The sequence below is a fragment of the Maylandia zebra genome, linkage group LG15 (assembly GCF_041146795.1).
Source record: "Maylandia zebra isolate NMK-2024a linkage group LG15, Mzebra_GT3a, whole genome shotgun sequence".
Lineage (NCBI taxonomy): Eukaryota > Metazoa > Chordata > Actinopteri > Cichliformes > Cichlidae > Maylandia > Maylandia zebra.
The window spans coordinates 11,797,232-11,819,388 of record NC_135181.1 but is presented as its reverse complement, the minus strand read 5'-3'; the positions used below and the strand labels follow the sequence as shown (position 1 = coordinate 11,819,388).

The window sequence follows — 22,157 nt, the reverse complement described above, 5'->3', positions numbered from 1 at the left end:
ATTTAATTTGCCCAAAGCTTACACATGTCTGCAAAACCGTCATATTTATATAAGCGCCAGCTGTCCCTTTAACATGCTAAATAAAAAACCTAGCACGCTAACATGCTGCACTAATGTGCCTTGCATTGGTACATCGGTATTGTTGTTTTTAACAGCAGCCCTCATGGAAATGCAATGCATGACTGCAGATTAACAGTCTTGGTGCGTGTCAGATGCTATTTACAGTTAAAGTAAAATAAATTCTGTTGAACATGATGTGTTACGTGCCGCATCGGTAATTTGTTATATCACTTCTGCATTACCAGCTGCAAAATGAACTTTAAATATAGAGCAGAGTCATCTGCTTTTGGCGTGTCAGCTTTTTGCTCCACTTCAAGCATCTGCATGTTAAAGCTGTAATATCAGAAGCCTTGTGATTAGACAAGCCTTTGAAACAAACCATGAAATTGATGACAAGCTAACAAGTAATCCACAGAAATCCATTCATCCAAAGAACAATCCATTCAGATTGAGCATAAAATTGGTGCCATGCCACCAATAGAAAGCTAACTACATACAATACTCTTAAAAAGTCGTTTAGTTACACTGTTGTATCTTTTTTTATTCAGCTTTTCACTTGAGAGTTTGTTTATATCATTAAGTCTGTCCTGGTAATTGATTGCTTGGTAGGATGGAGCCTAATGAAGGAGATTACAGAGTGACTAGAGGATTATAGTTGCTGTGATGAATAAATATAGACAATGTGCCATATAGACTGTACAATGGTACACTACAGACTGAAAATCCAAAATACTGTCAGTAGGTTTTTAGAATATAAGACACTCGAGTTAGTCACAGAATCACCTGGTTGTCGTCTAGTTTATTAACGAATTATTTCTGTGTTGTATTTCTAATGACCTTATTTGCATCCTTACAGCTCTATTCTAACAGTTTTGTCTTATTTTTCTTTGCCGTTGATGTGTTTTGTTGTAATTATCTGTCAGGTTATGCCCTCTCTCTGTTTGAATGATTAGCAGGATTAATTTATGTATTCAAAATGATCTGTTACCTTCGCAGAGCTGTAAATATGTTAGCGTATGGACTTTTCGCAGCGTATCAAACTAATGTGTACAAGTGTTTATGAACAGCTGCATATTTCGGGAGTCGCTTTACTTCACCATAATTGGACAGGCCTTTCATCTCCCGCTCTCGCTGCCTTTGAATATGCGTTTCCTCATCGAGGCAGATCAAAGGCACCACTTACAGATTAAAAAGAAGAGAGTATAAGTGTGTGTGCGCGCAGATATATGCGTGTGTCTGCAAATACTCATCACAAAAAAGGAAATCTGAGGGAACATTGATATCAGCCCCCTCTTTTCCATGTTTATCACTGTTTATCTGTTTTTCTTAATCCTCGTCTGGCTCTGCTGCTCAGCAAAGAGCTGCTATTATGACGAAGCGGAAACTCTAATTTATCAGCAGGATAGAAAATCGAACTTTGGCTTTTAGGTATTTAAAATTGCGATTGGGAATTTTGCCCAATGGGGCTCCTGCGAATTGGGAATTTGGTTAGATTTTGAATACGCTTCTTCGGCTTTTTTCACTCGCTAATTTGGCTTTAGTTGGTTTTATTCCAGATTGTCATTTTGTGTTAGCCTGTGTAATTTCAGTTTCTTAAAGTCTTGTTAATCATGTTTTTTTGTTTGTTTTTTTTTTTAAATTGTAGCCTCTTAGTCCTTCTGTTAACACATTTCTAACTTTCTCGTTTGTTCTATTTGTCAAGCCGCGTTTTACTCGGGACTAAATAAATGTACTTCCTGTAAACACTCGCACGCTGCTTGACAGTCGAGCAGTAACAGAAAATCAATATTTTTTTCAGATGCAATAACGATTAAAAAGTTTGCCCCTGGTGCACCTATTAGCAGATTGTTTCCTAGCGGAATCTGGGAAACTGACCAAGAACATCGACCCAAAGTGATGAGTTATGTGCACAAGTGTAAATATGAAACATGCTGGTTTCTCCAGTAAAGTTAAATTTGAAGACACTGGATGGCCAGTGAGTCATATTTCATTTAGGCTGATTTAGCCTCTCATTTTTCTGAAGGTATCTTATTAACATGTTCTCTCTGTGTGGTCATCTGATTGATTCCCAAAGTCCCCGCTTTGTGATTTTGCACACTTGTGACAGTAATGCTGACTAACTCATTACTCTCCTATCACTTTAGATGTAATATGGTTGGTCTCACTTTGTCATGTCCTTGGCTCATCTTATGACCCTGCATGACTCAGACAGATCTCCCTGGGAAGGCAGAAGGATGTTTAACATGCATCCATCTGTGGCTTTGAAGTCACAAGGCATACTTACATAACATTTGTGCCTCCTTCAGTGCTGCTTGAGAAACGTGCGCCGGAGCCTCCACGGGGCTGGCCCTATCTGTGTGTGTGTGTGTGTGTGTCACTGTTCCCGCCCTACCTACACTCTCCCATCTTCATTTGAAGTACTGAGGCACAGCTCGCACACACCACAGAGGCCCAGATGAGCACAAGTAGTCTTCCTATCCTTTTCTCCTCATCTTGCTCATTTTCCTCCCACTCGTCGTGCTCCTGCTCCTCAGCGATGGAAGCAGCTGTTGTTTGTTCATTAACTTCTTTTAGGTTTAGCACACACATCCAACAGTGTTTCAGCGACGTGCTCGTGCAGTCACACACTCCCAGACATTCACCCTCTCACACAGACCCGCTGCAAAAGGCACACGGTGTTTTTCTTTTAGCACACCTCTCTCTCAGTCTTGCTGTTGCACGCTGATTGTTTGTGTCTTTCCATCTAATTAGACTAATTGAGTTTTCTTTGCTCTGAAGACTCTAGCTCGTCTTACGACGCCACTGTAGAGAGCCTGGGTTTTGTTTGATCAGCTAGAAAGTCAGGGGAAGAGAAAAGGCGCAGACAGATCAGACTGGGGGATGTGTATATTTTCGCACAGGCTGAAAACGATTTCCCTCTGTACGAATCAAGGCAAAAAGGAAATGTCAGTCTTTTCAGGGCCGCCGCTGTCTTTTTGATCTCCCCCACCTCCCCTGTCCCTCGCATGGATTCATTTGAATAACCCTCTGGTGTACTTGTGAGTACAAGTTCAGAGCTGTGTCACCATGTCCTCTCTACATATATTTGACTGAAAGCAGATTACATCTGCCCTGATTTCCTCAGTGAGGACACATTAGTGTAATGCATGCAGAAAAACAAAGTTAGAAGGGCTTCCGTTTCCTTTCTTTTCTGTCATATGGTGTTGTGATCGGATCGGCACAAACTTTGTCGGGGCAAGAGAGCAAACTTTTCTATTTGATTGATCTTAAGGGGGGGTTTAGTGACTTCTCAGTAAAAGCCGAGTAACATACAGAACAGATTTGTGTACCCCAATCAATCTTTTTGGGCCTACACACAGACTAGACAAATCCTCTATAATTGGCCCTGTCAAACAATGCATGTCCTCTAGAGAGCTCATTTAAAGTCTGCCAATATTTCGAAAATAAATAAATAAATTTGACACTTTACACTGGTTTTAAACTTACTACTGAACAAAGATGTGCTGATTGGGTGTGGGCTGTTGCAAATCGCACGGCCCATATCCGCTATATTGAAGCCACATCAATGCCATTGCTACTTGCAACTAGCGCTAACTATAAACTATAAAATTCCACCATCATATCAAGCTGTTACGGAGCCCTGCAGGGGACATGGGAGAAAAAAAATTAAGACTGACTTTTGCGAGATCCCGAGTTAGTTTTGCGAAAAGTCCATCTTAATTTTTTTTTCTCCCATGTCCCCTGCGGGGCTCCATAAGCTGTCACTCTTATTGGCTTTGTGTTTTTCACAGGAGGAGTTCTGTGGAGACGACCACATAACATGGAACATGATGTTCCTTCATAATCGTGGCATGGTGCATTACGGCTATTTACTTGAGCGACCCTGGTAATAAATGCATTCATGCTCCCATATTCATCTAACATCCACTACATGGGTGTCTGTACTGTCGTTCATCCTAAAGTGACCCTGTTTCGACAGGAAATAGTGAGAGATTGAGTTTTATCATATCATCCCCGGTCCCATCAGTAGGGACGTGATAAACTGTGTGCGCTTTGTGTGTGTTTGTGAGTGTCATGAAATGTCAGTGAAAGGAATGATAAAAGCGCACAGAATAGAGTGTGTGACTTCCATGTAGTTTGTTATGGGAGATCAAAGAGCAGCAGCAATTAATGGCTTTCAGTTTTTAGTTCCCTGAAACAATGTCACATCAGCGTGATGTGCCGAGAGACAACCGTTTGACCCATTAAAAGTTAACTTCATGTATAATACTGTGCAGAAGTCTTGAGTCACCTCTCATCTCTTTATATTTTGCTTCCAAGAGCCAGACTTTATCACCATCTTCTTTCTGAAATCTTTGAGTTTTTCTTTAGACATTGGCTGCTTTTTCTCTCCTCTTCAGTCCAGTCCTTGTACCTGAGCATTTTCACATAACAGACAACTTAGGAAAGCAATGAATGGCATCTTTTTAGCACTTTATTAGCAGCCTGTTGCAAAAACATTATATGTTCCCATAAAATAGATAAAATTGCCATGAAATAGTATGCACTGACAGGGTGACTCCCAAAGAGTTATAAGCTGAAAACATATCAACATTGTGTGCAGTGTATTCTTAAAGACATTTGACAATTGAAGGACAAAAGTAAAAATGGCTGACTGACCTAAAAATATCTACAGCAGATGAAGCAAAAGCCTGACAGAGGACCTGAGAGATGCATTTGGTCCTTCAGTTGATCTGCTGTTCGATAAAGCCTCACCAGAAATGGTCTCAGGGGAACGTTGGCTGTCAAAAACACATTCCTTAAGGAAGGGAAGTACAAAATTCAAAACTTAAATTGATGGCAGCCAGTCTTAAATAGTGCAGAGGTTATCTAATTTTTAATTAATTATTTTTTTTTGGTTTGAGTCATGGAGGAGGTTAGGCGAGAGGTACAACAATGAGTGTCTGCATCCATCTGTAAAACACAGCGGAGGTGCTCTCATGGTTTGGGGCTGCATTTCAGCAATTGGGGTTGGGGAACTTGTTGAAATTGATGGAATTATGAAAGCAGAACAGTATCAATCAATAAATCTATAAGCACATTTAAAAACAACAGAAGTTGAGCAAAGTGCTGTACATAGTTTAAAAAGTAGAACAAACACACACAAAGCACAAAACAAAAACTCAGTCACAATTAAAAGCTAGTGAGTAAAAGGGTTTTAAAGATGGCAAGTTTTGGACTGATCCTGATCCTGAAGAGACAGACTGTTCCAAGGTTTGGGCGCAGCAATCGCAAAGGCCTGGTCTCCTCTGTGGTTTAGCCTGCTACTAGAGACAATCAGAAGGAACTTATCAGCTGACCCGAGAGTTCTATTTGGAGTATTTTTTGTTAAAAGATCAGAGAGGAATGACAGCAGTACCATCAGATTTTGATCCACCATGCAATACCGTCAGGAAAGCGTTTGATTAGCAACAGTTTCATTTTTTAGCATGACAGGGATTCCCAACAAAGTGCAGTTAAACCACACCCAGATAGTGTTCCATTGTGTGTTTTTCTATCAGTCATAGATTGGCCTCCCCATAGCCCAGACCGTAACAATATTTAAGGAGTGTGGGATCATCTTGACAGGGAACAAAGCAAAAGGCAGGAAACATTCAAAGAAGAGCTTTGAATGTCCTTCAAGAAGCCTTTAGAACTATTCCTGGAGCCTACTTAAAGAAATTACAAGAATGTTTGCAAGAGAATGCAGAACGTGTTGAAGAATAAAGGTAGCCATCGGCAGGCTGTCTGGTTTCACGGTCTTGATGTCTTGATTCCCACATTGATCTTTAGTTTAAACAGCACTTTGTTACTTCTGCTTCCTCTAACGCAGTGAAAAACCTACTGGTTGTCGGACTGATGTTACCTTTCCTGCCACTCTATTTTTGGTTAAATAATCTCAGTGCCCCAGATGGTCTGCAGTTTGCCTAAATTACTGCATGTTCTTCTTCTCCCCTCGATTGGACTATCCAAGTGGTTATTTTTCTGTTTCAGGGGGCATCAAATACAAAACAGCACTGAGGTTAGGATGTTATTCCAGCTCAGTAAATCCTTAGAATTCGGTTTGCGCCTCAGTTATCGTCTGACAGAATATGTCTCATTAGTAGCAGGAAGAAGTTGTCTTTGGAGCCGAATGTGTAGCTTATTAGTGTGACGAATTATTGGTTGGGATTATTGTTAAGTATTATGTGAAGCAGTAAAGCGTGTAATCTGCTGACAGTTGTCTCTGCATGACCCTGTATGTCAGTCAGACAGAAGGAAGCTGTGCAGTTGAGTTTTCGTTTAAGGAGCGCTGATGCATTGTGATATATTTGAAGTATTTGGGCAGCTGGTTAAACTTTTCGGATCCTTGCTCATACTTAACTTTTGAATGCAGTGTTTTTTTGCTTGTTGCTGGTTGACATCACTGTTCAGAGTGCAAAAAACTGCCGAATGACACTAGTGACAGCAGAGCTTCAAAGTTATCTGGCGTTGGCAGCTGATTTCTCTCAAACTCTAGCAGAATTGCACTTGCTTAAAAGTTTCTTATAGTGGTCCTTATTCATCCTCTGGGGTGAGCAGCAGCACATGTAGGGTTGGAGACGTGTGATGTCCTGGCTTTATAGCTTAGAACTGGACCCGATCCCTGGAGAGAAGCTTGATAAGGCCATGAAGAGACAAATCATTGATCATGTGAAAGTCAACAGGGAAATGTCAGTGAGATGAGAGAAAATGAGGGGGGGGAAAGGTTATTCAGTTAGGAATAAGATCTTTGTGGTTGACTGCAGAATATTGCTTTTGTCACTGATGGAAAAGATCCATGTGTCTCTGGAGATGAAGAAGTTTGGGAGAAAAACCATGCAGTCACAGAACGCACTCATTTTTTTTAGTTCTTTTATTTTCACCTTGTACCCAGCGGAGCGTAAAAAGTGGCTCAGTGCTCATCCGTGGGACGAAAATTGAGTCCACAGCTTATATTAAGTTGTTGCACTGTGCAGGACGTCTTAAGTAAGTAAAGTTGCTGCTGTATGCTGATGGCATTCATCACAACTTGTAATGGAGTCTCGGTGGGAGACGGAATATTAAACTTCAGGCATGTACATGACAATTGAAGCTGTTTAAACCAGGGTAAAAAACTTGCCCCTGCTGAGATGACACAGAGTCAGATCTTCCTTAAATCCGATGGGTAAACTGGATATCAGGGCACGGAGGATTACACACCATCAAACAAGTCATTTCAGTCTAGCAGCAGCAAATGGTTCCTGACTCGTGGTCTGAAATAGCAACATGTAGTGACTGTTAGGACAGTAGGCAATTTATGGAAGGGAAGAAGACAAATGAAGGCAGGGACTCCAGACAGAGTCATGCTTGAGTGATGGGTAAAGTAATTTAGCACAGCACGACAGAAGACGCGTCAATGATGCGGACTGAGACAGCTTCCCTACAGTAAACATTCCAGGAAGTAATAAGCCAACCATCAGCCCGGCCTGTTGTTGTGGTGATGGGAGCTCAGCAAGAGGCCGGCTTGTGGGGGTTGGATATCTCTCTCACCTCCCCTGGGCAGTAAACTAACTAGGAGGTGGAGATGACAGAAAATAAAAAGATAAATAGGGTGGAACAAAGGTTCTGAAAGTAGGAGATAGAGGTTGAGAAGGAGGATAAAAAAGAGGAGTTGGAGTTAACAGGAGCAGTGGAGAAAGATAAATATGGCCAAGAAATGGGATGAAAAGTTTATATGAAGGGGTAGGATGGAGAAGCCGGGGTGTAGAGGGAGCCCACAGGCTGTATAACCAGAAAACTGCATTGCAATAAAAAGAACTCATCATACACTTAGGCGCCCACTATGTCAGTGTCATCGCTTCCTCCGCGGGGCCTTTATATCCTCGGCACAGGTTTTTTTGACTCGCGTCTTATTTTGTATTCAGTAAACACTTCCATTTTTGTTTTCAACTTGACACGGGTCTAATAGTGTTTTTGCAAAGAAATCTTAGTATTTGTTTAAATCTCACTAGGGTGTGACTTACAAAACTAGGAAGTACACGCAGTAAGGAGTTGTAAGAGAATGAAAGGTTGGGCGTATTTTTGCTGAGCCGCAAACTTTTACAGCGCTTGTCAGAGCAGTTATGCAAAAATATCAGTCTGTTTGGATGCTCAGAGGCTGTGGAAAGACTTCACCGCTTCAGTTTCCAGCACCATATGCAGGATGTATTATTACATATTTATGGTTTTTTCCCCATTTTCGCTCTTTTATTGGACACCGACTTCTTGCCTCCCAGGATTTTTGTCAGTGTTTTGGGGGGTGGAGGTTCTTATTAGCATCTTTGCTGCCAGGCCAAACATTCATTATGTAGCTTGGCTGAAATACTTTCAAAAATCCAATTCCCTTGTTGAATTATTCTCCTTCTTGACATTTCCTTTTTTTTTTTTTTTAAATCTGAAGTTTAAGCTCTTTCTTTGTGGTGTTAATTATCACTCATGTCTTCTCCAATACAAAACAATAAGAAGGCATCTAGCTGAATTATTTTATTTTAGAAAATCTACAGAAAGTGGATGTACCACTTTGTTACGTATAGATGCTTGAAGGCTGGTGTGTGTAGGTTTTTATCCCTTTATGGTGCTTTTTCATAAACATGTTCAGGAGTTAATCAAATGGAAATCTGTGGTGTTTTTTGTTTCTCATGAAATTTCACGGCTGTACGGTGTAGGGTTTGGCCTTTGGAAACTCTGTGGTCTTATCTTTCCTCTGAACTGAAGCTCTGTTGTGAGTCCCACCCAGCAGTTCATCCCCGAGGGGTTAGACAGGAACTGTGTCTGTAGGCGGTTAGACCCCTACACCGTGAGATTTCATGGAAATGTGCAACATCAATCATCAACTCTGTTCTTGTTCCCTGTTTGCTGTTTCAGTGGTTGATGACAGTGTTGTCATTAAATTTGGAGTAGAGAATGGATTGTGGTTATTGATCCTTTTTTTTTTTCTTACTGTAATGAAGCTCTAATTCTTACACTGACATCATTTTGAAATCCTAGCTTGGCTATCCGTATGATCGATGCATCAGTTATTTGAAGATACACAGAAGCTGTCAAATTGTTTTCTGTGCAGCCTCAAAGCTGGACGCCAACCAGCTCGGCCACCCCAATTTGGAAATCCTTCCTCTTCACTGAACGATGTGGGCTCTAAATAAAATAGCTTCAGACAGATGGGAAAGTAAATGTCACACCAAAGCTGAATGCCGTGTTTCAAACTTCAATAAAAAGGCAATTGTAAACAATATGTGAAGAATCAGTCAGTTTCTATGAGTTCACTGTCTAAAGATTGAGTATCTTTGAAGGGTGTTTTCTTTAGTCGTCGATAATATTTGAAGTTGATGGCTGAAAAAAGCGAGGCACAACTGTTATATGAAGCAAATGTCGGCGATTTTCTTTCTCTTAAAAACAATATGTATAGCAGTTGGTTTGCTTGGCGAGGATGGTGTGAGAGGGTGAGTAGGAGGTAGTGTTGATCTGCGTAATTATGCAATTCACTGAAAAGTAAAGAATCGCCAAGTAAATTTTTAAGACTGTTACCAGAAACTCGATAATGTTTTTATTTTAAGGTGGAGGATATGAAGGCAGGCTTTCCCACACTACCCATTATTCATGTGTCTATTTTCTCTGGTGAAAACAAATTATTCCCTTCATGCCTTTGTTGCTAAATGTGTCACTTTGTGCACATTTGTCTCTGTTGTTGCTTTCTTCAGGGCGCTCTCATTCTTCCATTCTTTTGATATTAAAGCATTTGCTGATTGTTTTCCAACTTTCTCTTCCTTCATCGACATAAGTATGCAATAATTTATCATCATCACCATTTCCTTTATCCATCAGTTCCTTTCTTGTGTGGTTTGTTGCTCCAGGTCAGCCCCACAGAGTGTGACAATGTGCTGCTTTTAAGCCATTATCATAATGCTTTTCATTTTCTTTGAGAATATCAATGTGTTTGAGATGTAATTTGAATGTATGTTAGTGGGCTCATTGCATAACACAATATTTTTGTTCTCGCTTTTCTACCATTACACTTTCATTGCCTACTTATAACCTGTACTCACCCACTGTTTTGACACCGGCTCCATAGCGCCACAGGACAGTCCTTCACACAGTGGTCTCCTACTGTTCATTATTGGAGCACACTAATTGGTCCAGTCACCTAACCTTCTGAGGCCTCTTTCCTCCCCACCAAACACAGCAGGTGTCAGGCTCATGTTCAAAGCGTATTTCTCCGGCAGCCCGCCGTGGAGGCGACAGCCGCCTCAGAAGCAATCACGTCACATCGACTTTCTTCTTCTTCTTCCTTTTAAAAATAATTTCTGTTGTGATATGATGCGGTGACTTGCTGGCAGACCACCCACAAAGGTCAAGATCTTCTGTTCCTAGATGCCTTTACCTAGATGGCTTCACTTCAAATAGTGGCCAAGAGTGGAGATAAAGTAAAAGAGATGGGCCGCTGGAGGAAAATAGTGATGAAAAGGAAGGATGGAGAGGGAGAAGTCTTTGAATGCTAGGGAAAAGCAGGGTGATAAAAACCCTTTTTTTTTTTTTTTTTTTTTTTTTAATCCAATAAATTGAGTAAGTTAATAGTGCTCACAATTCAATGACTTCTTGTTCATTATTTTACTTCCAAAGGTCTGCTATCCAAGGATTCATTGATTTCTATTAATAAGTGAGACCTCTGCTTTAGTTAAACTGTACTAGAACTATAATCTTACTGACATAAAACAGTCAGACCTTGTTTTTGTCTTTTAATACTGTGTAGCCAACACACACCTAGAAGCTATTGACATATTCTGTTGTACAATTACTACTCTGTATTTTATTTTTATTGTTTGTTGCAAGCTTGCCTTCACCTTGTTAGATTTAAAATGCACAAGTGGCTTACAGGGAACAATGCTATTACCGTTTATTTGATTTGTTTGATGTCTGCCTTGCTGCTTAGTCTTTATGGCAATGCGGGCGGTATATTAAGTTGCTGTTAATCGAAAATAAACATTTTCTACTACTTGCTGGTCACATTTTAAATGATCTGACCTACCACGAGACAAGGATGGCTTTTAATTGTTAATCAGACACCAGGAAAGAGGCACACTCGTTGGACACACAACCCCGGAGGCACAAGATTAGCATCTAAGAACCACTGCATTTTACCTCAATCTTCAGGTCATCTCCCAAGAGTCTTGTAGACACACTGCAAGACAAAAAGCCTCTCCACAATCAATAGCTGATTACCAGGTAACAGCACAAAGGCTCTTCTAATCAATTTCCACTCCCTGTGTTAAGGAGCTTGCATACGAATTTCAGGATGTCCTTTTTTTTTTCTTGGTTATGACGATGGCTATGTAGAGTGTCGGCTATTGAATCCCCAGAAGAAGTTATTATTCTTCTCCATGACCTTTGACTCCAGTTGTCTTCTCTAATGGCAGCTCTGTCACATCACTGAAGGTTAGCTGTCAATTGAATGTCGGATTGTGGCTTTTTAATGTGCGTGTTAGCCGGAACATGCTTTATTACTTTGTCAGCTTGTAAGTGTAGCCCATATATAACTTCTGTGAGCAGATACGCCAGATAATTGTTTTCTTGGAAGAGACTCTGTATAATAAGAGCATGTGATGCAACAATGTCATCATTCTTATGTTGGTTATTCTTCTTTTATCTGCCAGTCTTTTTATTCACGCTCCTTCACAGTAGTCACATTGGGAGCCGCATTAACCTTGTGTTTACAAAGTACGGTGCAGAATTCGATAGCTGAAACTGCTGTCAACTCTGCGATCGTATTCTCTGAGAAATTTAAGCCTAAACGAGTTCGAGAAGTGGCCTTCAAGTTTACAGAACTATTTCTGCTGCACAATTGCACATTTGTTCGATGAGAAGGGTTTACACATCTGAAAGCAGAGTACTTTAAAATACTGCAAGAGTTCTTTCATCTGTGCACACCCACAACACTTTGTTCCAAAACTTGACACATTTGTTATACTGCCAAATGAGCCACAACGAAGACGCACTCACTTTGCCCGCTTTACGCACAGATACACACACGCATACGCACACACACACACTCTATCTCTCTTCAGGGCTCAGATCTCCCCAAAGGGCTGCTGCCCTCCTAACAGGAAGAGGAGTGTCAGTGATAACCCGAGGCACAGGAAGTGACTTCACTAGATGTGAATTTAAGAGGCTGCGAATTATAGTGGAATGCTGCAGCTGCATTGATTTTTCAGCAGATGCTGCACATTGTAAAGACAGAGCCTGGATTAGATAGGTTTGTGTGAATTTTAACTGATCTGACAGGGAAGGGTTACTGGTGGATGGGTCTGCTGTTAGAATTGCGTTGTGTGTGCTTGTGTGTTTTGGTTTACGTGCCCACATTTGTGTTTATTCATTTGCTCTGTTTGGCAACCATATCACAGGATCACAATCTTTATTTGGACAATATGGCCCCGGCTCCCTCTTGACATCATCCGAGATGGTAAATTGCCCTGCTTCTGTCTCCTGTCCTTCAGCAGTTGCTCTTTAACGCTTTCACATCCTTTTCGGTGGTCTTCTGTGTAGATATTGAGACGAGGTTTTTGTTGGATAATTTTGATTAAATATGCTTTGGATTTGTCATTCCTGTCCTAATATTTATAGTTCCTTTGGTCCAGATATTTCTGTATAGGTTCTTTCTTTTGTCTTAAATCTTTGATGACGCGTTGGCGTAATTTTAGAAAGCTTTAGAAATTGGTTTTTCAATATTTTTTTTCCATTTTCAACTGAAGTCTTTGTGGAAAAAAACAGTTTAGAAATTTAGAAATAAGCAAACACTTAGCCATCTGTGAAACTTTGTGTACGTATAATCATGACACACTCAAGAATAACACACAAAATGTACTTTTTTTTTTTTTAAACGTATAAAACAACAAATCAGTCACATGGAAAAAGTTGGTATAAACCTACATGAATCACCTTCACATTCCAAAAATGCATTAAAGAGAGATAAAAGCATCCATATATCCATCCTGATTCATCCCTCCCAATCAGTCGGACAGCAGTCTAAGCAGGGAAACTCATTCCTTGCCGTCCCTCACTGCCACCTCTACCTCATCCAGGGAACATCAAGGTGTTTCTAAGTCAGCTGAGCGATATAGTTGGTACAGCATGTCCTGAGTCTGCCCCAGGGGCATCATCTGGTTGGACATCCTGAAAATACATCATCTTGGAGGTGGAGGAGGCCCACCCTAGTCAGATGCCTGAACCACCTCAACTAGATTCATTCGATGTGGTCGGCGAGGGGCAAAACAAATTCAGAAAACCCATATGACGACAAAGAGACCAGACAAGGGACCAGTTCACCCTGGGAGAGGGTTACCAGGGTCCCAGTCTGGCATTGGCTCAAGGCTGGGTGTCTTAGCCTGAAGAGCTACATGGGGTCTGCCCTCCTATGGGGCCACCACCTGCAGGAAGTGCTGTAAGGGTTTGGTACATTGTCAATTGAGTGGAAGCTCTGACGATCCGATCCCTGGTAAAAATCTGCACTACTCAAACTTTTGACATTCAGGGTTTGTTCTCTTTGCTGCTGGAGTGTGTGATCTCAACGTACCAAGATATGAAGAGTTCTCTAAGGCCGTAAATACTCGGTCCTCAGTGATAAGCGGACTACATCACTCATCACTGGTTAAATATGGTAAAACACTAATTCTCTTTGGCCTTTTAACACATATTGAATAATATGTAAACTGTTAGAAAAAAATAAAATCCTTCGCTTGGTTGTGAAAGTAAAAAAGTAAAAGTATAACAACTAAAGCTTATGCGGAAGAAAAAACAGGATTTGAGACATATGGCGTGTGCACTGTAATATTTAATTTCTGACTCACTCATCTTATTTTATCAAATATAAATCTTTTAGTTTACAGTTAAGTGCTTCGAGTTTTTTTTTTTTCCCATTCTTATTTTCTTTAAGCAAAAGTTGGAAACGTTTGGGAATCTATTACGGGGTTTTTTCTAAATCCTTTTTTTGCCTTTCCTCGCATTTTCTCTGCTTTGCTCACCTTCATGTTATTACTCCGTAAGTTTGTGTTACTCTTTGCTCATTCACTGAACTTTATTTTTCTTTCCTCTCCTCTTTTCGCCCGAGGGATTAGAAGCGTTACATTCTTACCCCTGTAATGTTTCTAATCCGCTTACTTTAGTAATGTAGCCCAACATTAACCCCGACGTGCCTCGCTTTAGGCTTCATCCATCTCTGTTTTTGCATTCTTAATAAATGTCTACTTTTGTAAACCGCACTCCTTAAGTTGATTGCACAAAGTTAAAGCATTAAAAGCCTCAGTGAGCCAAAATCATCAAACAAGTTTTAGCGTTTTTTTTTCTTCTTTTCTCCCAGCTTCCACCCATTGTTGAATTAGTTATGCTTGTCAAATGTGCCAATTCGCTGCAGTTAATTTTACATCTTTCACTAGAAACCCCTCAAACGGCATATATTTGTCAGCATAACTCACAAGTGCGATTTAATGGCCTCGAGTATGTAAATATTTTTAATTAGCTAAGTGCACTTCAAAGTCTTTGTCTTATGAATATGCAAGGTTGTATTGTATTTTTTCTTCCCCCTCACTTGACAGCCATCTGTCTGCATGTCTTTGATGCACACCACATGTCTACCCTGCTGTTCAAAATGCCAGCACACACTCGAGGAGTCAGGCTATCACTTCCACACTCACACACAGGTTTAATATATGGAATCAATTTTAATGCTTGCACCTCTTTAACATAGCCCTATATAACACAGCTCCTATCCGAGCCTCTTCAAAGCATTTAGCCTTTACACTATAGTAGGAATTTCAGGCCTCACTTAATTCAGTCCTCTGCAGAGTGATGATATTCAAATTGTGGGATCTGAACAGTAACGGCCTTTAGTAGTTGGGTAGTTCTAGTAATTTGAATAAGGGCTGTCAAGGAAAGGTGCTGTTCACTGATTAAAATACATAAGAAATGAAAAAGGTTCTTTGTGGAGCAGATTATATCGGCCCCTGTCCTGACACCCCACCATCCCAAATTCCCATTACTTTCCTTTTTCTCATCTATGAACAAAACATCCACGTTTTCATCCCTTTTGCACCAGACGGGTAGAAGATTCCACCTGCACTGCTGGCCCTCTCCCCTCGCTTTCTCTCTTAACCCTCACAGACATCCTTTCTTCTATTAATATTCTTCCTCTCTGCCCATTTTCTCACTGACATCTCTTTTTTTTTTTTTCCTTTTATCCACTTTTTATTTTGCTTCTACTGAATTCTGGTCTGTATTTTCTTTCTTGGCAGAAAGCCTTACTTTTCTCATGAACTGCCTAGCTCTATGCCCATGCAGGCCTCAGGAAGTGGGTGTGTAGTGTGTTGAATGGGTTTAGGGGGGAGAGAGAAAGAGAGAGAGGTAGGGAGAGGAGGGGAAAGGGAGGATACTGATTAAAATAATAAACAGCTGTGTGATAGAGCGAGGCTAGTGGCCAGAAAGAAAGAGCAACAGAGGAAGAGAGAGGAATGGGGATACCAGCTATGGAGTTTGTATGACCCCCGCCCCCCGCTAAAAAATCAAGCAGAGAGCTGGAGAATTCAGGTAACTTTTTAAAAAGTTTCTTCTTCTCGAAGAGGGAGAGAGGACGGAATGGCAAATAGGTCCCGCTCATCTCTTTCACCTTCCCAAGAGACAAGGGGATAACCGGCAGAGCTCCAACTCAAAAGAGGGGCCAAAGTGTCAGACTCGCTGTTCAGGATCTAGACGCAGAACCTCGAGGCAGCTCTCTGCGAACATGTGGCTCCAACAAAAAGAAGGCGGCATTCTTTGACTAAGTGGCCCAGTCATGGCAGTGATTAGGAGGGTGTCATAGAGCGACCAAACTGGGGCTGGTAGCAAGTCGGACGCTGAGGGGGACTCTGTCTCTTTGAGCCCAAGTTACCTTTAGCAAGGGTAAATCACATGCCTCCGTCTGCTGTGGTCTCTCCTCTTGGTGTGTGTGAGACTGGATGAGAGAAAGTGCTTTTTATTTCACTAATTGAGAGCAAACGTCCCGGCCCTGCCCAGGGTTGGACTACTGGACACGGTGAACAAAGCTTCCTTCATACTTTGAAGGGAAGTGGTAGAAGGAAAGCAAAGCAAACCCGAAGGAGAGCGCAGACCTGTCCTCAACCACACCAGTCGTCCCTCAAGACACAAACCGTTATCTCCACTTTGCAGACCTCCACCCAAGATTTGTCGGATTTCTGTCGCGGTTTAGGTGCTCCATTCCTGGCCCGAGGAACTCAACAATCAGCCTACAGCTGCTACTCTGTCAAACCTCCAGTGGCACCACTTGTCCCTAAATCCTTGTCTCAGCTCTGAAGCATGACTGCAGGGTAACTGTCACCTTCCCTATGCAGTCTGGCTGCCTTTCAAAGGAGGATGCTACCAACATGTGGCAGGATTAGGCGAGCACACGCACCGGCATGCATGTTCGAATGCTGCCAAGGGGTGTGTAAATTGCCTGTTTTGGGATTGCAACCTGGTTTTGACCCTTTTGTGTCTGGATTTTTTGCAAGAGCTGGGTTTTTCAGTTGCCAGATTCGAGATTCTTCAAATTCTGGATTTATTATTGATCTGAACGCTGACCTTGAATGTTCTGGTTTTGACCATAACCACTGGAGGACTTGTCTACTTGCTCTAAACCTGAAACATCCTTTCATCTGTATGAAAGTAGAGAAGATGTAGGGACACAAGGGAGTAGGAGGAGTCAGAATGATTGGTTTCAACTTCAGCTTGCAGGAGCTGCTCAGAAAGTTTGAAAAGGTATATTATAAGTCTGTTCTGTCATAGCTTGACTTCTTTTAGTTTTTGAATGATGCAAACGATCAGTACAAACACAACCATCTTTCATTCTTCTTTTCCCCCTATCTTTGTTGTTGTGGTCCAAATTTAGTCAGCTTTATGAAGTCTAAGCAGTCCTTATTGGACTCATTAAAGTGGAATGAATGGTTCTGAGAGACGATACTGTGCAGAGAGCGAATTAGTATAGAATGAGACCCACAGCCATGAAATCAGCATCATTTGTCAAAGCGGACCTTTACGCTAATTGCTTTATTAAGATCTAAAGGCTAACATGGCTTAGCCAAGTAAGGGTCATTGTTGTTTTGTTAATGTAAACAAGTTCCTTTAGGTGAGAGTTTCACCGATTGGCGAGCACGTCTGGGTGTTTTGTTTTTTTTGCCCTTCAGCCATAGCTTAACAGCATGTTTAATGCTTTTATCCTTCATAAAGCTTTAAGCAGTAGTTGTTGCTTCAGTTTCCAGGGAGACTCGGTCGAATCGCTTCTCCAGCTCCAACAAGCTCACAGCCAGCAAATCTCTATCACTCATTACAGTGTGCATGAGATCCAGAACCATTAACCTTTCTGCTGCTTTTCTTCCCACTCGCACATAAATCAGTGTTTGTGTGTATGGTGAGTGCGAGTTTATAGATCGAGGAGAGGAGGCATATTTGAGGTCCTTTGCCAGGACCTAAAATGGTCCATTTTTAGTCAATAATTCATAAATAAAACATAGAAGAAAAGTAAACACAGGCCGGTGGTTACTCTCATGGTGACCTGTGGCATACAAATGGTTTTTTATGTGTGTGTTTGGGTATGTCTGTGTTGACGAGAGGGAGAAAATGATCCGTCGCTACACTTATACATCAACATATACAATCCTCTGGCTGCAAGCAGTCTTTCATTAGTTGAAATGCACCCTAAAAGGGGTTTTTTGTAAATGAATATATGTGCCGTTGTATGTCCGTTCAATGTATGCTTTCTGTGTTATATGTGAATGTGCTAGTGTGTGCAAACTATTTCCACTGGAAGTAGAAGCGCTAAAGGAAAATATAAGGGAAGCACTTGGGTAATGACTTGAAACACAGCCAGCTGGCTCAGAAGCCAAATGTGTCTCTGTCTTTTATTCTTGGTGTTACTCTTTCTTTCTGTCTTTATCTCCATATCCTCTCCCTCTGCCCGTCTCTCCCTGGCTTTCCTTCTTTCTTCTGTAACCTTTAAGAAGGATTTTATTTGTGCCTTAAAAAAAATGCAGTGGATCATTATCCTTGCAGATCACAGCAGAGGCATTTGCTTCGGCCTTCAGTGAAATGCCCATTGGCATTAACTAACTGCGGCATATTGCCACAGGTGTAGCCGTTTCATGTGCAGTCTGGTCGCACTGTGGCTGAAATTTACTTTTTGAAATGTATTTTTTGTTTTTCATCAGCGCACTTTGCAGAGTATTTAAACTCTACTATAAACTATTCAAAACATATACACAGGTCATGTCTTTTCATACTCGTCTAACATACATCCACTCTGAGTCTCCTGTATTGTTTATACCCATTCAGCGTCTTCCCTCTGTTTATATTGGAGTGTGTATTTGGAACCACGGCTGATTTTTGTCAGTGGATTTTTTCTGTGTACAAAAAATGCACACACTTGGCATCGCTACATGTAGGTCATGGTAGTTGGACAGTTGAAAACTCTTCATTTTTTCACCTTGGTGTGATGGACTTTCATTCAATGTTTTCACACGCTACTCATGTTTTGACCTGTTGCACTTGTGGCAATGAGTGTACTGTAAGTGTCGACTCTGGCCAAGTGAATCCATCACTTTGGAGAGTTTCATTTTCTCCTCAGTCCTCACTAAGACCAGAGTCTGTGGATGTGTGCATGATGTGTGCGCCTGAAGCCTTGTTTATACTCTGTTGCTGACACAGACACAGACAGCTGGAGACACAATGGCCGGATAGTTATTCCTGTTAAGCCTTGATTATACTTTCTGCAGCCGCTTGGGTTCAAGTGATGCAAATTTTGTTGGTAAATGGGGAGTACCTGTCTTTTTTTTTTTCTTTTCTTTTTTTTTTTTTTTTTTGTGACCGCGGACTCATCCTGAGAATTTACATTACACCCACCCCAACTGGACTTGCATCCCAGATGGTGGACTTGAGGTGAGCTTCAAGGAAGTATGAAATGGGTTCTGAACCTGTGTTTCCAGCTGTCCGTGTCTACAACAGACTTCAGTCAAGTCGAGCGAGAGGAGTTATCTTCAGGATATTGAATAGCAAATTATTAAGGAAACTGGGCAGGAAAAATGAAACTAGAATATGACTGCATTCTTTTTTTCTTAAGCAATCCAGTACCGAAACCAATTCCAATAATGTTGTAGGTTACTAATACTCTAATCTTTTAATAATTTCACTCCGGAGCCTGTTTAATACCAGGTTTCTGTGCCCATTCCCTACTCACTGGGGAACGGCAGGATGATGGAACAATGGGGGACATCGCCAAATCCCTAATCATTTTTGACAAACCAGTGAGAAACTTAACACAAATACATTGCTTAACTGCTCAGTTATGATGTATAATTTACAAATATAATAGTGTAATATTAAAAAGTTTCATATCTAGAAACATTTTGAAGATATGTTCATTAATTCATCTGTAATAGGCCAAAATTAGCACGGGGTGATCCGTGTATCCGTTAGGCTCTAGTTAGTGTAGTAGCACATTAATGGCAGTACAGACCATTTCCATTACTGCACACAGTTATTATAGTGATGCAGAGGATAGGAAAGCAATTCCGCAACAATGGCCTTTTCCAAGATTTTCCTGTGTTTTTATAATTAGAATAAATGTAAAATATTACATTTCCAGTGCAAATGATACACAATTAACTACTTAAGCTGCTGAAGATGTGTAATTTTATACACCATGTCTTGTATTATTTTACGTTCCTGCACTGTTGTAGGCTATATGTCTTATTACACTTTTATTAGCTACAGCAATTTTGCCCCATTTGCACACCTCTGTGCTCCAAGCAGTGTTACACTTACACACATGGTATTCTTTGGAGTCTTTTCTTTATGTGCAGTTGAAAAAGGTTGAACTGAGGGGAGTCCCAGTAGAGAGAGTGCGCGAGAGAAGAACACGGAACAGTTTTATACATCTAAAAATAAAACATTTGACAGGATCCTCTGCTTGCGTCAGCGCCCCTTGTGGTTTAACCCTCACACACAGACGTTCACACATGCCCTTTGAGATGGGGTTCTGTAATAGAGCCACTGAGTTAAGAACACAGACGCACAAAATCTTGCTTCATCATAATATTGAATTTGGTCCTGTAAACATACACACATCCATACACAGAGCATTTTTGAGTCACACTGCAGTGCATTAGAACTTTATACCAGCATAAAATGAGAAATTCTTGCTGTCATTCAGACCTGGTGTAATGTAATGGTGGTCCAGCATTAATATGAAGGCTGATATTGCTCGGGGACTTGCTTCTGGATTGCGTGGGCCTTCCAAGTCGGCAAAAGGATAGAAGTTCAAATCTTTTTAGTCAAAGTACCTTGAGGATATTCCAGAAAATATAAACTTTTCTGCCCTCTGGTAAATTTGTTTGCAGTACGCTGTGATGTCCCTCAAGAAAAGTCTTTGTGACACAATCCGAAGAAATTTTAGGTTCACTTGTAGTCAGCTGTCTCATCCATTTTTTGTGATAAGAATGATGTGAAACTACTATATTGCGGCCCTTGACTGTACTTTAATTTTCCGCTGATAAAACCGTGTTCTCTGTTCGTATTTTTAGGACATCCAGGCTGAGATCGATGCCCACAATGACATCTACAAGAGCGTCGACGGGAACAAGTCGAAGATGGTTAAAGCGCTGGGCAGCTCAGAGGAGGCCGTGTTCCTCCAGCACAGGCTGGATGACATGAATCAACGATGGAGCGACCTGAAGACCAAATCTGCCAACATCAGGTCAGTAAAAGCTCTCAACTTAACTTGTTAACTTTTGCTTTCTCGAGTCTTTTGGGTCATGGATGTCAGATTGCAGTTTTTTGCCTTTTTGCTGCTCTCAAACTTGGAAGAAAAAAGATATCTTGGCATAAGGTCTCAAGGCAATGGTTCAAGTAGGTCTCAGCTTGAGTGTACTCCTTTTTTTAATCAGCTAGTGTGTCATAACATTGCAGAAGTTTTGATTAACTATTAAATGTAGTGCATTGGGAGATGTGCTATTTCCTGATCAGAAAATTTCCTTTTCCCCAACATGTGGAATTCTGGAGCCCAGGAAGTTGATAAATGAAAACAATCCAATCAGAAAATGCTTTCATTTAAAAATGAAATAACAATGTCAGTAAAATGGTCTGCATTTGGACCTGCTTTGTACTCAGTGAAAATCCTAAACACTGCGCCTTTAAACACAGTGTCCATAGTGTCTACTTTGATTATTTTACACAAATTACACCAGGCTTCTACACAGTAACTACATCAGGCGGGTCAGACTTAACTCAGTAATCTACTCATTCCAGAAACAAGCTCATTAATTCAGTCATTACTCTTATGCATCACAGCCTCCATCCCAGGCTGCTGCCAATGTTGTTTTCTTAAAATGCTTTAGAAATTTTGGAGGAGGAAGAACAATAGCTACTGCGTGATATTTTTATATGTGATGTGACCGTTTACAGCATCAAATACTGCAGAATAAAATGTCAGGTCGATGCAGGATAGCCACAAAACAGTGGTGCTGTCTGTTTGCATCGTGCCTCTCTCTGCGCTATTGACACTACGACAGAACATCCTGCAGCAACCAATTTATAGCTCGTTGAGCTTTTGTCATCCTATTTCTTTGTGATTGGTACTGCAGTTTCAGAGACGTGAAGGTAGTTCTTTGACTGACTTGCAGCAGTCAGCCCAACTTTGGGCTGCTACACATGCAATCCCGAAGGCAAGAAGTTGAAGCTGATGAATATTCAAGAAATTTGTGCATGTTTTAAATTTGAAGTGTCCCATTTTGGGGGGAATTCAGGTGGTACTTTAATTTAAAAACAAAAAAGAGAGAGATGGATTGATTTTTCTGATTGCATGATTGAAATTGGTCTCAAGGTTGCTCCTATTGTAGTCATGATTTAAAAACATTCTTCGTATATGAAAATATTCATTTGCATACAGTATTTTAGGAAATATTCATTTGAGTTGTTTATAACAGCCTTACACTGCCTCCTGTTTTCTGCATGTCCATCGTGAAGCAGAGGGATGACGTATAGCACAAAAAATA

General features: G+C 40.9%; 1 protein-coding gene across 7 annotated transcripts in view; it reads left to right on the top strand.

Moving 5' to 3' along the window:
• Nucleotides 1-22,157, top strand: part of utrn (utrophin) — a 193,250-nt gene that overhangs the window by 92,778 nt on the left and 78,315 nt on the right. For all 7 annotated transcript variants that reach the window (XM_014414047.4, XM_014414051.4, XM_014414048.4 and 4 more), the window contains one exon: nucleotides 20,688-20,860. In XM_014414047.4, the coding sequence (XP_014269533.3) occupies nucleotides 20,688-20,860 (173 nt within the window). The remainder of the gene's footprint in view (nucleotides 1-20,687; nucleotides 20,861-22,157) is intronic.